Genomic DNA, 14,756 nt, shown 5'->3' with positions numbered 1-14,756 from the left:
CCAGTGCCCAGAGGGGCTCCAGGAAAGCTGGAGAGGGCCTTTGATGTGGTGGGACAAGCAGGAATGGCTCCACTGTGACACAAGGCAGGGTTCGGTGGGATTTTGGGAAGAAATTCCTCCCTGTGAGGGCGAGGAATGGATTTTCCAGAGGTTTCCCCATCCCTGGAGGTGTCCAAGGTCGGGTTGGACGGGGTTTGGAGCAACCTGGACAAGGGGAAGGTGGCCCTGCCATGGCAGGGGGTGGGAACGAGGTGATTTTATGGTCACTCCCAACCCCAACCAACCCATGCTGGCAACCAGAGGCTTGTGGTCCCTTTGTCCAGCCCGTGGTGGTCACTCCCAGCCCATGGTGGCAACCAGAGGCTTGTGGTCACTTTGTCTAACCCATGGTGACAACCAGAGGCTTGTGGTCACTTTGTCCAACCCATGGTGGTCACTCCCAACCCATGGTGACAACCAGAGGCTTGTGGTCACTTTGTCCATGGCAGAAGGGTGGGAATGAGGTGGTTTTTGTGGTCACTCCCAACCCCAAACTATTCCATGGTGGCAACCAGAGGCTTGTGGTCACTTTGTCTAACCCATGGTGGCAACCAGAGGCTTGTGGTCATTTTGTCCAACCCATGGTGGCCACTCCCAACCCATGGTGGCAACCAGAGGCTTGTGGTCACTTTGTCCACCCCGTGGTGGCAACCAGAGGCTTGTGGTCACTTTTTCCAACCCGTGGTGGCAACCAGAGGCTTGTGGTCATTTTGTCCAACCCATGGTGGCCACTCCCAACCCATGGTGACAACCAGAGGCTTGTGGTCACTTCTTCCACCCCGTGGTGGCAACCAGAGGCTTGTGGTCACTTTGTCCACACCGAGGTGGCGGGCCAGCAGGTGCCAGAGTGACCCGTGGCAAGGGGACAGATTGAGGATGTCCTGCCCGCTGCCCCTGCCCTGAACGCCCCCGTTGTCCCCAGGGCCATGAAAAGTGTGCCTTGTTGATCCTGGGGGAAACCCAAGACCTTGGCCTTATCAATGCAAGTAACAGTGCTCTGCAGATGTGAGTGCTCGCACGGCCGGGGTACGGGGGGGAAAACGGGGTACGGGGGAAACGGGAATGGGGGAAATGGGGTACAGGGGAAATGGGAATGGGGGAAACGGGGTACGGGGGAAATGGGAATGGAGGAAACGGGGTACGGGGGAAATGGGAATGGGGGAAACGGGGTACGGGGGGGAAACGGGGTACGGGGGAAATGGGAATGGAGGAAAAATGGCGTATGGGGGAAACGGGGTACGGGTGGAAAAATGGGGTATGATGAAACAGGGTATGGGGGGAAAAACGGGGTACGGGGCGAAAAATGGGGTATGGGTGGAAAAACGGGGTATGGTGAAACAGGGTATGGGGGAAAAAACGGGGTACGGGGCAAAAAATGGGTGGAAAAACAGGGTATGGTGAAACAGGGTATGGGGGAAAAACGGGGTATGGGGGAAATGGAGTATGGGGAAATGGGATGGGGGAATACGGGGAAACGGGGTACGGGGGTAAAAATGGGGTACGGGGGAAAATGGGAATGGGAAAAAACTGGGAATGGGGGGAAAAAAGGTCTATGGGGGAAACTGGGTACAGGGGGAAACTGGGAATGGGGGAAAAATGGGGTACGGGGGAACTGGGAATGGGGGAAACTGGGAAATGTATGAATGGGTGAGCCACGAGCCCGCCCTTGAACCCATTCAAAGATTTGGGAACATGTTTTGGGGTGGGGTTTTGGGGTGGGATTTTGGGGTGAAGTTTTGGGGTGGGATTTTAGGGTGGGGTTTTGGTGTGGGGTTTTGGGGGGGATTTTGGGGGTGGGATTTTGGGGTGGGGTTTGGGGTTGTGACGCCGTTTCCCCCCCCCCCCCAGGCCGCTGCACATCGCGGCGCGGAACGGGCTGGCCTCGGTGGTGCAGGCCCTGCTCAGCCGCGGGGCCACCGTGCTGGCTGTGGATGAAGAAGGTGCGCGTGCGCCCCGGGCTTGCTGTGGCACTGCGGCGTTCCTGGGGAGCAACCAGAGCCCACGCCCGGCCACAGCCCCCCAGAACACCCTCCCACAGCCCCACAACCCCACCCCACAGCCCCACAGACACACAACCCCATCCCACAGCCCCACAGACCCACAACCCCATCCCACAGCCCCACACCCCCACACCCCATTCCACAACCCCACACCCCATCCCACAACTCCACACCCCATCCCTCAATCCCACACGCCCACAGCCCATCCCACACCCCCAGAACCCCACAGCCCATCCCTCAGCCCCACACCCCATCCCTCTGCCCCACCGCCCATCCCACGGCCCCACAGCCCATCCCTCAGCCCCACACCCCATCCCTCTGCCCCACACCCCACCCCTCAGCCCCACACCCCACCCCTCAGCCCCACACCCCATCCCTCAGCCCCACCGCTCATCCCTCAGCCCCACACCCCACCCCTCAGCCCCACCGCCCATCCCTCAGCCCCACAGCCCATCCCTCAGCCCCAGAACCCCACACCCCATCCCTCAGCCCCACTGCCCATCCCTCAGCCCCACAGCCCATCCCTCAGCCCCACAGCCCATCCCTCAGCTCCACACCCCATCCCTCTGCCCCACAACCCCATCCCACACCCCCAGAACCCCACAGCCCACCCCTCCGCCCCACACCCCATCCCTCAGCCCCACACCCCATCCCTCAGCCCCACACCCCATCCCTCAGCCCCACACCTCACCCCTCAGCCCCACAACCCCACCCCACAGCCCCAGAACCCCACAGCCCATCCCTCAGCCCCACACCCCACCCCTCAGCCCCACACCCCATCCCTCAGCCCCACACCCCATCCCTCAGCCCCACACCCCATCCCTCAGCCCCACAGCCCATCCCTCAGCCCCACACCCCATCCCTCAGCCCCACCGCTCATCCCTCAGCTCCACACCCCATCCCTCTGCCCCACCGCCCATCCCACAGCCCATCCCTCAGCCCCACAACCCCATCCCACACCCCCAGAAACCCACAGCCCATCCCTCAGCCCCACACCCCATCCCTCTGCCCCACACCCCACCCCTCAGCCCCACAGCCCATCCCACACCCCCAGAAACCCACACCCCATCCCTCAGCCCCACACCCCCAGAACCCCACACCCCATCCCTCAGCCCCACAACCCCATCCCACACCCCCAGAACCCCACACTCCATCCCTCATCCCCACACCTCACCCCTCAGCCCCACCGCCCACCCCACACCCTCACCCCCTCTCCCCCCTGACCCCCTCCGTGCCTCCCTCAGGTCACACCCCAGCCCTGGCCTGTGCCCCCAACAAGGACGTGGCCGACTGCCTGGCACTGATCCTCTCCACCATGAAGCCTTTCCCGCCCAAGGACGCGCTCGGCTCCTTCAGCCTCAGCCTCCTCACGAACTGCGGCATCGCGGCCAAGGCGGCGGCGGCCTGCGGGGCCCTCCCGGCCTGCGGGGCCCTCCCGAACGGCTCCTCCTGCCCCTACTCCAAGGAGCGCCACAGCGCCATCGGCCTGGACGGCTGCTACTCGGAGTGACCTCCCCCGGCCACGGGTGACCCGATATCTTATTCTATTTATTTAGAAATTCTATAAATATAGGGCACTTTAAAGGAGAACAAGACCGGGCGGGCCCAGCGTGGGGTGGGTGGGGGTGGGTGGGGGTGAGGCCAAGAGTTCGGGGTTTTGAGTGGTCCCGGTGGTGCCAGCCCCGTTCCCCGTGCCCTCCCTGGCTGGCAGGAGCTGGAAGGGGCAGGATTTGGGCTGGGATTTGGGCTGGCACATTCCCCGTGCCCTCCCAACCTTCCCTTGGGCAGGAGCTGGAAGGGGCAGGATTTGGGCTGGGATTTGGGCTGGCACGTCCCCCGTGCCCTCCCAACCTTCCCTTGGGCAGCAGCTGGAAGGAGCAGGATTTGGGCTGGGATTTGGGCTGGCACGTCCCCCGTGCCCTCCCATTCCTCCCTGGCTGGCAGGAGCTGGAAGGAGCAGGATTTGGGCTGGGATTTGGGCTGGCACGTCCCCCGTGCCCTCCCAACCTTCCCTTGGCTGGGCAGGAGGTGGAAGGGGCAGGATTTGGGCTGGCACATTCCCGGGATGGAAGGGGCAGGATTTGGACTGGCAGGATTTGGGCTGGCACATTCCTGGATGGAAGGAGCAGGATTTGGGCTGGGATTTGGGCTAGCACATTCCCGGGATGGAAGGAGCAGGATTTGGGCTGGCACATCCCCTGTGCCCTCCCAACCTTCCCTTGGCTGGCAGAATTTGGGCTGGCAGGATTTGGGCTGGCACATTCCTGGATGGAAGGGGCAGGATTTGGACTGGCAGGATTTGGGCTGGCACATTCCTGGATGGAAGGAGCAGGATTTGGGCTGGGATTTGGGCTGGCACATTCCCGGGATGGAAGGAGCAGGATTTGGGCTGGCACATTCCCTGTGCCCTCCCAACCTTCCCTTGGCTGGCAGAATTTGGGCTGGCAGGATTTGGGCTGGCACATTCCTGGATGGAAGGAGCAGGATTTGGGCTGGCAGGATTTGGGCTGGCACATCCCCCGTGCCCTCCCAACCTTCCCTTGGCTGGGCAGGAGCTGGAAGGGGCAGGATTTGTGCTGGCACAAGGCAGATGCTGCTGGATTTTCCCTTCGAGGTTGATTGGAGCCATTTCCTCCCTGATATTCTTGTTTCCTTCCTGGCATCTTTGTTTCATTCCTTGTGTTTCATTCCTGGTGTTTCATTCCCAACGTTTTTTGTTTCATCCCTGGTGGTTTTGTTTCACTCCTGGCATTTCCTTCCCAGGGTTTTTGTTTCCTTCCCAGGGTTTTTGTTTCCTTCCCAGGGTTTTTTGTTTCCTTCCTTGTGTTTCATTCCTGGTTTTTCCTTCCCAATCTTTTTGTTTCCTTCCCAGGGTTTTTGTTTCCTTCCTTGTGTTTCATTCCTGGTTTTTTCCTTCCCAATCTTTTTGTTTCCTTCCCAATCTTTTTGTTTCCTTCCCAATCTTTTTGTTTCCTTCCTTGTGTTTCATTCCTGGTTTTTCCTTCCCAATGTTTTTGTTTCATTCCCAGTGCTACTGTTTAATTCCCAGGGTTTTTGTTTCATTCCTGCTTCCTTCCCAGATGTTTTGTTTCCTTCCTGATGTTTTCATTTCATTCCCAGCATTTCCCTCCCGGAAATCCCAGGAATTTCCCTTCCCATTTCCATCGCCCCGTGCTCCGCCGGGATCAGGAAAAACCCGAACTCTTGGCCAGGGTGGGGATTTGGGGAATGTCCAGCCAGGGTGGGAATCGCTCCTCTCCTCTCCTCGTGCTTACCCCCCAAAAAAAAAACACTTGAAAAAACCCAAATCTACTGTACCTGGCACACTAAAAACCCTTTGGCAGCTCATTTTAGGGAAAATAAAAACGGGTGCCCTGCTGGAGCCTCCTCCCCACACCAGGCACTTTAGGGATTCTGTTGGGTTTTGATTTTTTTAGGTTTTTTTTTCTTTTTTTTTTGGTTTCTTCCCCTCTTTTTGGCAATTTGTCAGATCCTAAAAATTGCTTTTTTTTTTTTTTCCTCCCCCCCCTCCTGGTTTGCGTGGTCGTTTCCATGAGAGAGTCAGTGTTGGTTGCTTGGTTGGTTGATTGCTTTTTTCTTTTTTCTTTTTTTTTTTTCCTAAAAAAAAAAAAAGAGAGAGAATTATTTATAGAGAAACGAGCATTTACCTGTAAAAAACAACAAAAACCATAAAAAAAAAATTATAATTCAACATTTTAGCCTTTACTGAGGAAACAAATGCACTTGCAAGTCCTTATTCACAAAGCCTGTGTTGATTTTTTGGGATGCAGCATCCTGGCAGATTTTGTGGATGTTGAGTGGGATCGTTGTTTTTTGGTTTGGGTTCTCATTTTTATCCTTCATTTTCATTTTTGGAAATCCTGTTTATGCTGCAGGTTCGAAGCATTCGAGAATGTTGCACTGTTGTTGTTTGTTTTTTTTTTTTCCCCGTTGTTTTCCCTTTTTTTTTTTTTTTTTTTTTTGGTTTTTCCTTTTGAATTACTGTAACAGCATCAAAAAAAAAACAATTTTTCCCTCCTTCCCACGAGTCTGTTCAAAGCCAAAGACGGGGATGCACGGAGGAAGGGGCTGGAATGGCGGCGGAATTTCGGGGATTCCAGGAATCTCCAAGCTCCTCACCCCCTGAGAAAAGGGCATTTCTGTAACCAAAATTCTAGTTTTTTGTTGGTTTTTATTTTCTTTTTCAATCACTTGGAGACGAGCTCTTCCTGGGGGATCCCCTGGCACTGTTCCTTTATTTTCTTTTTTTTATTTTTTGGAACCAAAGCCAAACTTTTTCGAACCAAATACGAAGTTTCAGTCTTGGCCTTTGGGTGAAAAGCACATTTTTTCCTTCGGGGTTCCCCCACCCCAAGCACTCAACAAAAACCCACCCTGGGTGAGATCCAGGCACTTGAGAGGGGCAGGGATCCGAGGGATTTCCCCCTTTTTTCCTTTTTTTTTTTAGGATAAAGCCCCTCCCTGCTCCCCCCATCCCAAAAGGAAGCGCTGCCCCTTGTTTTGCACCGGATACCTCAGCTCGGAACCAGAATGAACTCAAACAGAACTTGAATCAAAAAAAAAAGAAAAAAAAAGAAAAAAAAAAAGCTCTTTTCTTTTGAAAAAATAATCCTTTTCCTTTTGGAAGCTCCTTTTTTTCAGAACATCCTTTTCCTTTATTTTATTTTTTTTTGTGGAAAATCCTTTTCCATTTTTTTTGAAAGATCCTTTTCTTTCTTTGGGAAGATCCTTTCCTTTTTTTTTTTTTGTTTCCTTTTCTCAGAACATCCTTTTCCATTTTATTTGAAAGATCTTTTCCCTTTCTTTGGGAAGATCCTTTCCTTTTTTTTTTTTTTGTTTCCTTTTCTCAGAACATCCTTTTCCATTTTATTTGAAAGATCTTTTCCCTTTTTTGGGGAAGATCCTTTCCCTTTTTTTTGTTTTTTTTTGTTTTTTTTGGAAGCTCCTTTTCCTTTTCTCAGAACATCCTTTTCCATTTTATTTGAAAGATCCTTTTCTTTCTTTGGGAAGATCCTTTCCTTTTTTTTTTTTGTTTCCTTTTCTCAGAACATCCTTTTCCATTTCATTTGAAAGATCTTTTCCCTTTCTTTGGGAAGATCCTTTCCTTTTTTTTTTTCCTTTTCTCCGAACATCCTTTTCCATTTCATTTGAAAGATCTTTTCCCTTTTTTTTGGGAAGATCCTTTCCCTTTTTTTTTTGTTTTTTTTTTTTTTTTTGGAAGCTCCTTTTCCCTTTTTTGGGAAGATCCTTTTCAGTATTCTACGGAGGAGAACTGGAAAAATAAAATAAAAAACAAAAAAAACCAAAAAAAAAACCACAAAAAAAACCAGAGAGAACTTGTTTACATTTTGCTGCAGCTCTTTCCCTTTTCTCCCTTTTCCCAGCAGGAATTCCCTCAAGCTCCCGAACCCAAAGCCCTGAGCCCTCCCAGGCTTTGGGGTGCTTTGGTGGGGTTCCTTTGGGGTGCTTTGGTGGCATTCCCACATTTCCAGGCTGGGAATTCTCCCGTTCCCATGGAATCCATCCCTGCCCTCCTTTGCTGTCCCCGTGGCACTGAGAGGACCCATCACCACCCTCCTTTTTTTTCCCAGCACATGGAAAACTGCTTTTCCCTCCCCTTTGTTTGAGGGGGGGTATTTTTATTTTTTATTTTTATTTTTTATTTTTTTTGGAGGGGGGTATTATCCTGATTTTTTGGGGTTTTTTTTTTTTTGTTGTTGTTTTTTTTTTTTGCTCCGAGGAGGAAGCCCGTCCCTTCCTGCTGGCCTTGTCCCCACCGTGTCACCTCCGCTCCGAGACAATCAACGCCATCTCCAAAAGGGCTTCCCCACCTTCCACCCCTTCCTTCCCCTCTTGAGAAATAATAATAATTAATACTAATTAATAATGACGAGAATGGAGGGAAACGAGGCTCCAGCAGCGCATCCCAGAGGGGAGAGGGGAGAGGGGAGGGGCTGGGGGGTGGCAGAAGGGGGGGGACGTGCGTGGCCTTTTTTTTTGGGGTGTCCCAGTCTTGTTCTCCTTTAACGCTGTATCGTTATCGTCGACAGCACAGCTTGACAATTTAAGTAATAATCAAAGTGTTTGGTAATAATTGCATTTATTTTGCTAAACGAGATTGATTGATTTTGGTTTTTTTTTTTTTTTTGGGGGGGTTATTGGTTTTTTGGGGTTTTTTTTTTTTTTTCCGTGATGGTTTTCCCCGGTGCGTTGTAAAAAGAGGGATGGAGGGAAACTTCCGCTGCCCCGCCCGCTCTCCTCCCTTCACCTCTCCCCAAATTTTCCATCCCTTTATGCCAAAGTTGGACCATTCAGCAAAATTTATTTCGCCTTCATCCCATTCATTGGTTTGGAACACTCAGATCCCTTTCCCAACCCTCTGGAAAAAAAAAAAACACAAAAAAAAAAACCAACAGCAAAAAAAAAAAAAGGAAGTTTCTCTCCGACCCCTTGGTCCAAAGCACTTGCTTCAAGTAATAAGCACTTTTGTTAAAAAAGCATGAGTCTGGATTCCCTTTAGCATCCCACGGGATAGAGAGCAGCGAGAGGGAGGCGAGAGTGTCTTTGGCTTTATTTTTTCAGTTGGAATTTAAAAGAGAGGAAGAAGATGAAAAAAGAGGGAAAAAAAAAAAGTTCGTTTCTAGGGAATGAATGGACAAAGGGAAGTTGTGGTTTTGAGAGAGAGGAAGAAAAAAAAAAAAGAAAAATATTTTAAAAAAAAGCTAAAAAAGAAGGAATAAAAAAAAAAAAAAAAAGAACCCAACAGCACAAAAAAAAATATTTACATTTCAAAGTCAAAGGTGTTTTTGCACTGCCATTGCCCGAGCGAGGGGCGCCGCCCCCTGAGCCATAGACCCTGCGACAAACACTGAATGTACCGGCGGCTCCGGGGACAGCCCGGGACAGCCCGGGATAGCCCGGGATAACCCGGGGACAGTCCGGGATAGCCCAGGGACAGCCCAGGGACAGCCCGGGATAGCCCAGGGACAGCCCGGGATAACCCAGGGACAGCCCAGGGACAGCCCGGGATAACCCGGGATAACCCGGGATAGCCCAGGGACAGCCCGGGATAGCCCAGGGACAGCCCGGGATAGCCCAGGGATAACCCGGGATAGCCCAGGGACAGCCCGGGATAGCCCGGGATAGCCCAGGGACAGCCCGGGATAACCCGGGATAACCCGGGATAGCCCAGGGACAGCCCGGGATAGCCCAGGGACAGCCCGGGATAGCCCAGGGATAACCCGGGATAGCCCAGGGACAGCCCAGGGACAGCCCGGGATAACCCGGGATAGCCCAGGGACAGCCCGGGATAGCCCAGGGACAGCCCGGGATAGCCCAGGGACAGCCCGGGATAGCCCAGGGACAGCCCAGGGACAGCCCGGGATAGCCCAGGGACAGCCCAGGGACAGCCCGGGATAACCCGGGATAGCCCAGGGATAACCCGGGATAGCCCAGAGACAGCCCGGGATAGCCCAGGGACAGCCCGGGGACAGCCCAGGGACAGCCCGGGATAGCCCAGGGATAACCCGGGATAGCCCAGGGACAGCCCGGGACAGCCCGGGATAACCCGGGATAGCCCAGGGACAGCCCGGGATAACCCAGGGATAACCCGGGATAGCCCAGGGACAACCCGGGATAGCCCAGGGACAGCCCGGGATAGCCCAGGGACAGCCCGGGATAGCCCAGGGATAACCCGGGATAGCCCAGGGACAGCCCAGGGACAGCCCGGGATAGCCCAGGGACAGCCCGGGATAGCCCAGGGACAGCCCAGGATAACCCGGGACAGCCCGGGATAGACCAGGGACAGCCCAGGGACAGCCCGGGATAGCCCAGGGATAACCCGGGATAGCCCAGGGACAGCCCAGGGACAGCCCAGGGATAGCCCGGGATAGCCCAGGGACAGCCCGGGATAGCCCGGGATAACCCGGGATAGCCCAGGGACAGCCCGGGATAGCCCAGGGACAGCCTGGGATAGCCCAGGGACAGCCCGGGATAGCCCAGGGATAGCCCGGGATAGCCCAGGGACAGCCCAGGGACAGCCCGGGATAGCCCAGGGACAGCCCGGGATAGCCCGGGATAACCCGGGATAGCCCAGGGATAGCCCGGGATAGCCCAGGGACAGCCCGGGATAGCCCAGGGACAACCCGGGATAGCCCAGGGACAGCCTGGGATAGCCCAGGGACAGCCCGGGATAGCCCAGGGACAGCCCAGGGACAGCCCGGGATAGCCCAGGGACAGCCCGGGATAGCCCGGGATAGCCCAGGGACAGCCCGGGATAGCCCAGGGATAACCCGGGATAGCCCAGGGATAACCCGGGATAGCCCAGGGACAACCCGGGATAGCCCAGGGACAGCCCGGGATAGCCCGGGATAGCCCAGGGACAGCCCGGGACAGCCCAGGGACAGCCCGGGATAGCCCAGGGACAGCCCAGGGACAGCCCGGGACAGCCCAGGGACAGCCCGGGACAGCCCAGGGACAGCCCGGGATAGCCCAGGGACAGCCCAGGGACAGCCCGGGACAGCCCCGGGGCCGCTGCTGCCGCCACTCCCCGGCCACGGGAACTTCAGGTTGTTAGGGAAGCGTGTCCCCGTGTCCCCCTGTCCCCGTGTCCCCCTGTCCCCCTGTCCCCCTGTCCCGCTCCTGTCCCGCTCCGGTCCCGCTCCTGTCCCCTCCTCCAGCCCTGTCCCACTGTCCCTGTCCCGTTCCTGTCCCGTTCCTGTCCCGTTCCTGTCCCGCTCCTGTCCCGTCCCTCTCCCATCCCTTCCCCACCCATTCCGCTTCCCCCAGCCGGTTTTCCCCCTTCTCCCCTCCCTTTCCCTCCCCTTCTCCCATTTTCCCTCCTCTTTTCCCTGCCCATCCCTCTCCAACCCATCCCGCCCTTCCATCCCCTCTTCCCCCCTTCCCTCCCTCTCCCTCTCCCTTCCCCCCATTTTTCCTCCCCTCTCCCACCCTTTTTCCTCCCTTTTTCCCCTCCCACTTTTCCCATTCCCGGTGGGAGCGAGGATCCCTCTCCAGTCCCCCAGGAGCAGCCCCAGCCCCACTTGGCCACATCCCGGGGCTGGAATCCGGCAGATCAAAAAAATTTAAAAAAAAATTAAAAAAAAAAAAAAACAAACATAGCACTAAAAAGCCAAGCAAAAAACCCACAAAAATCTCCAAAAACGTGGAATCACTTTTGGTTTTGGTCCCGTTTTTGGGGAGCTTCGTGCAGATCCCAATTCCCAGCACGGGGAGGAACAAGGAAAACCCCAAACCTACGAAAGCAGAGACTCCAGAAAGACCCTTTTTTTTTAATTCTTATTATTCCTTGATTTTATCCCGATGTTCCGCGGGGCCTGGGCAGCTCCCGGGGCTCCTTCCCGGGTGGGAATGTCGGGGTGGGATCCCACCTTTGCCTTCAGTGAGAAACCAAAGGATAAAAACCCAACCCCTTCCCACTGGATACCGGCACGGACGCGCGGATTCCTCGGTTCGGGCTTTTTGTTTTTTCCTTTCCTTTTTTTCCCCCCTCCCCCTCCTTTTCCTCCTTTTCTTTCTTTTTCTCCAAGGACACAAGGAGCTGTTCAATCCTCTTCTCCTGGCTGGAATTTTCTGGGCTCGGCAGTGAAAGGAGATGTAATAAAATAAATTAAAAAAAAAAAACCAACAACAACAAAAATCACAAAACGCATTTAAAAAAAAAAAATTAAAAATAAAAAAGCCGAGGCTCACCCAAAACATCGAGGGGAGCTCCGGAGCTGCCCTAAAATCCTTGGAATTGTGGGGTGAGGCTGGAGGGGGCCGGAGCCGGAGCCCCCCGGGGCAGTTGGGGATGGGGGGGACGCGTCTCTAAGGCATCTGTAGCAACTCTGTGTCTTTAATATCCTCCGTGTCAATGCTGCACCTCTGTATTTTATGCACATAAATGTTCCTTTGATGCCGACAGGACAAAAAAAAAAAAAAACAAAAAAACAAAAAAAACACAAAAAAAAACACCCACACACACAAAAAAAAAAAAAATATACAAAAACCTCATCATCACCTGTCAGGTACAGCCGACTCCTCCGTGTGCGGGTCCGTGTCTCGTCCGGGCCTCGTCCCCCTCTTCCCGTGCAGGGGGACAAAAAGAGGGGGGGGAGGTGGTAAAAAATAACAAAAAAATAACAAAAAAAAAATTAAAAAAAAATTAAAAAAAAAAAAAAAAAAAAAGAGGAAAATAGCCTTACTCGACCCAGTCGTTATCGATATTGTTCTTCGTCAACTTGAAAATAAATAAAGGAAACTTCGCATGGAAAGCTTTGGCTGTGGTGGTTTTGGGGAGCCCGGGGGGTTCCTGCTGCTCTTCCTGAGTTCCTCTGGAGCTTTGGAGAACCTGGCCCTTCCTCCTGTCCCTTTTTTTTCCTTTTCTGAGCCCGGTTCCTCATGGCTTGACCAAAAGCTGCCGGGTTGTGGCGCTCTGTGTTGATTTTGGGGGATTTTGGGGGTTCCGCCCCGGGAATGACCCTCGGGGATGGGTTAGAGATGGACAAAGCGTGGTGGGGGGAGAGGCCAGAGGCACGAGGGGTCCTGCACCCCCCTGGGGGGGTCCCAGAACTTTGAGGGGTCCCAAAACCTTGAGGGGTCCCATTCCAAAAACTTGAGGGGTCCTAGAACTCTGAGGGGTCCTGGACCCCCCTGGAGGATCCCAGAATCCTGAAAGGTCTCAAAACCTTGAGGGGTCCCAAAACCTTGAGGGGTTCCAGAACCCCGTGGGGGGGGGTCCCAGAATCTTGAGAGGTCCCAGAACCCCATGGGGGGTCCCAAAACCTTAAAAGGTCCCAGAACCTTGAGGGGTCCTAAAATCTTGAGGGGTCCCAAAACTTTGAAAGGTCCCAGAACCTGAGGGGGTCCCAAAACCTTAAAAGGTCCCAGAACCTTGAGGGGTCCTAAAATCTTGAGGGGTCCCAAAACTTTGAAAGGTCCCAGAACCTTGAGGGGTCCTAAAATCTTGAGGGGTCCCAAAACTTTGAAAGGTCCCAGAACCTTGAGGGGTCCTAAAATCTTGAGGGGTCCCAAAACTTTGAAAGGTCCCAGAACCTTGAGGCGTCCTAAAATCCTGAGGGGTCCCAAAACTTTGAAAGGTCCCAGAACCTTGAGGGGTCCTAAAATCTTGAGGGGTCCCAAAACTTTGAAAGGTCCCAGAACCTTGAGGGGTCCTAAAATCTTGAGGGGTCCCAAAACTTTGAAAGGTCCCAGAACCTTGAGGCGTCCTAAAATCCTGAGGGGTCCCAAAACTTTGAAAGGTCCCAGAACCTTGAGGGGATCCTAAAATCTTGAGGGGTCCCAAAACTTTGAAAGGTCCCAGAACCTTGAGGGGTCCCAAAACTTTGAAAGGTCCCAGAACCTTGAGGGGTCCTAAAATCCTGAGGGGTCCCAAAACTTTGAAAGGTCCCAGAACCTTGAGAGGTCCTAAAATCTTGAGGGGTCCCAAAACCTTGAAAGGTCCCAGAACCTTGAGGGGTCCTAAAATCTTGAGGGGTCCCAAAACTTTGAAAGGTCCCAGAACCTTGAGGCGTCCTAAAATCCTGAGGGGTCCCAAAACTTTGAAAGGTCCCCGAACGTTGAGGGGTCCCAAAACCTTAAAAGGTCCCAGAACCTTGAGGGGTCCTAATATCTTGAGGGGTCCCAGAGTCTTGAGGTGTCCTGGACCACCCGAGGGGTCCCAGAACTTTGAGGGGTCCCAGCCCCCCCTGGCGGGTCCCAGAACCTTGAGGGGGAGAGACCCTTGAAATGTCCCAGAACCTTGAGGAGTCCCGGAATCCTGAGGGGTCCCAGACCCTTGAGGGGGACCCGGATCCCGATTTTTTGGGATCTTTCAGGGAGCGGGGCTCCTGGGCCGGTTCCTGCCGCAGCTCCGGAGCCTCCGGTGCGGGGTCACCCCCGGGACGGGTCCGGACCGCTCCGTGCGGGATCTGCCCGCGCCGGGCGAGGAGCCAGGGGCGGGCTGGACGCCGGGATCACCGCAGGGTGATGAGGAAATCAGGAAAAGCCGCTTTAATTCCTGTTTTTTCCCCACCTTTTGCCGGGCTGCGGAAACATTTCCCCACCTCTCCGCATCGCCCGGGCTGGGTCCTCCCTGCACGGGGTGATCGGGGGGGAAAAGCACCCCCGAACGAGCCCCCCCGGCTGCGGCAGCGCCTCCCTCCCCCCAAAATTGTCTTTTTTTTAACCGTCCGGGCTCCGTTCTGCTCTGAAATGTGAGATCTGCTGATCCCAGCCCGTCCCGGCGGGGATTTTTCATCTCCCTCCCAGCGCCGACTCAAAAGCTCCGTCCCGGGGGGTTCCCAGCCCCTCGCCCCCCGCAGCCTCGAGCAGGGCAGAGTTTTGAGGTGCAGTTTAAAAATAGAAATAAAACAAACAGTGAAATGCCGGTTCAAATCCGTGTCCCCGAATTGGCTGGTCTCTCGCCCTTCCCGTGCGAGCAGAAGCCCCAGAGAACCCCAAAAAAATCCGAATTTTGTCTCCGATGCCCCATATCCGAATTTTGTCTCCGATGCCCCATATCCGAATTTTCAGAAATCCTGCTTCATTTTCGGGGAGGAGGGAGGGAAGGGAAAGGAATTCGAAAGAATTTTAAAAAGGAGGGAAAACTCAAAAAAAACCCCAAAACCAGCAAAACCATTCGGACTTCATCTATTTTCTACCCTGTAACTGTGACCGAATCCTGCTCTTTTTATT

General features: G+C 54.1%; 1 protein-coding gene across 1 annotated transcript in view; it reads left to right on the top strand.

Moving 5' to 3' along the window:
• Positions 1–3,661, top strand: part of ANKRD52 (ankyrin repeat domain 52) — a 53,609-nt gene extending 49,948 nt beyond the window's left edge. The window contains exons 26-28 of the mRNA XM_068212744.1: positions 962–1,044; positions 1,888–1,979; positions 3,284–3,661. Coding sequence (XP_068068845.1) covers positions 962–1,044; positions 1,888–1,979; positions 3,284–3,549 — 441 coding nt within the window. The 3' untranslated portion in view covers positions 3,550–3,661. The remainder of the gene's footprint in view (positions 1–961; positions 1,045–1,887; positions 1,980–3,283) is intronic.
• The last annotated feature ends 11,095 nt before the right edge of the window (positions 3,662–14,756 follow it).

This window comes from Anomalospiza imberbis, chromosome 22, assembly GCF_031753505.1.
Source record: "Anomalospiza imberbis isolate Cuckoo-Finch-1a 21T00152 chromosome 22, ASM3175350v1, whole genome shotgun sequence".
NCBI lineage: Eukaryota > Metazoa > Chordata > Aves > Passeriformes > Viduidae > Anomalospiza > Anomalospiza imberbis.
This window is presented reverse-complemented; position numbering and strand designations above follow the sequence as displayed.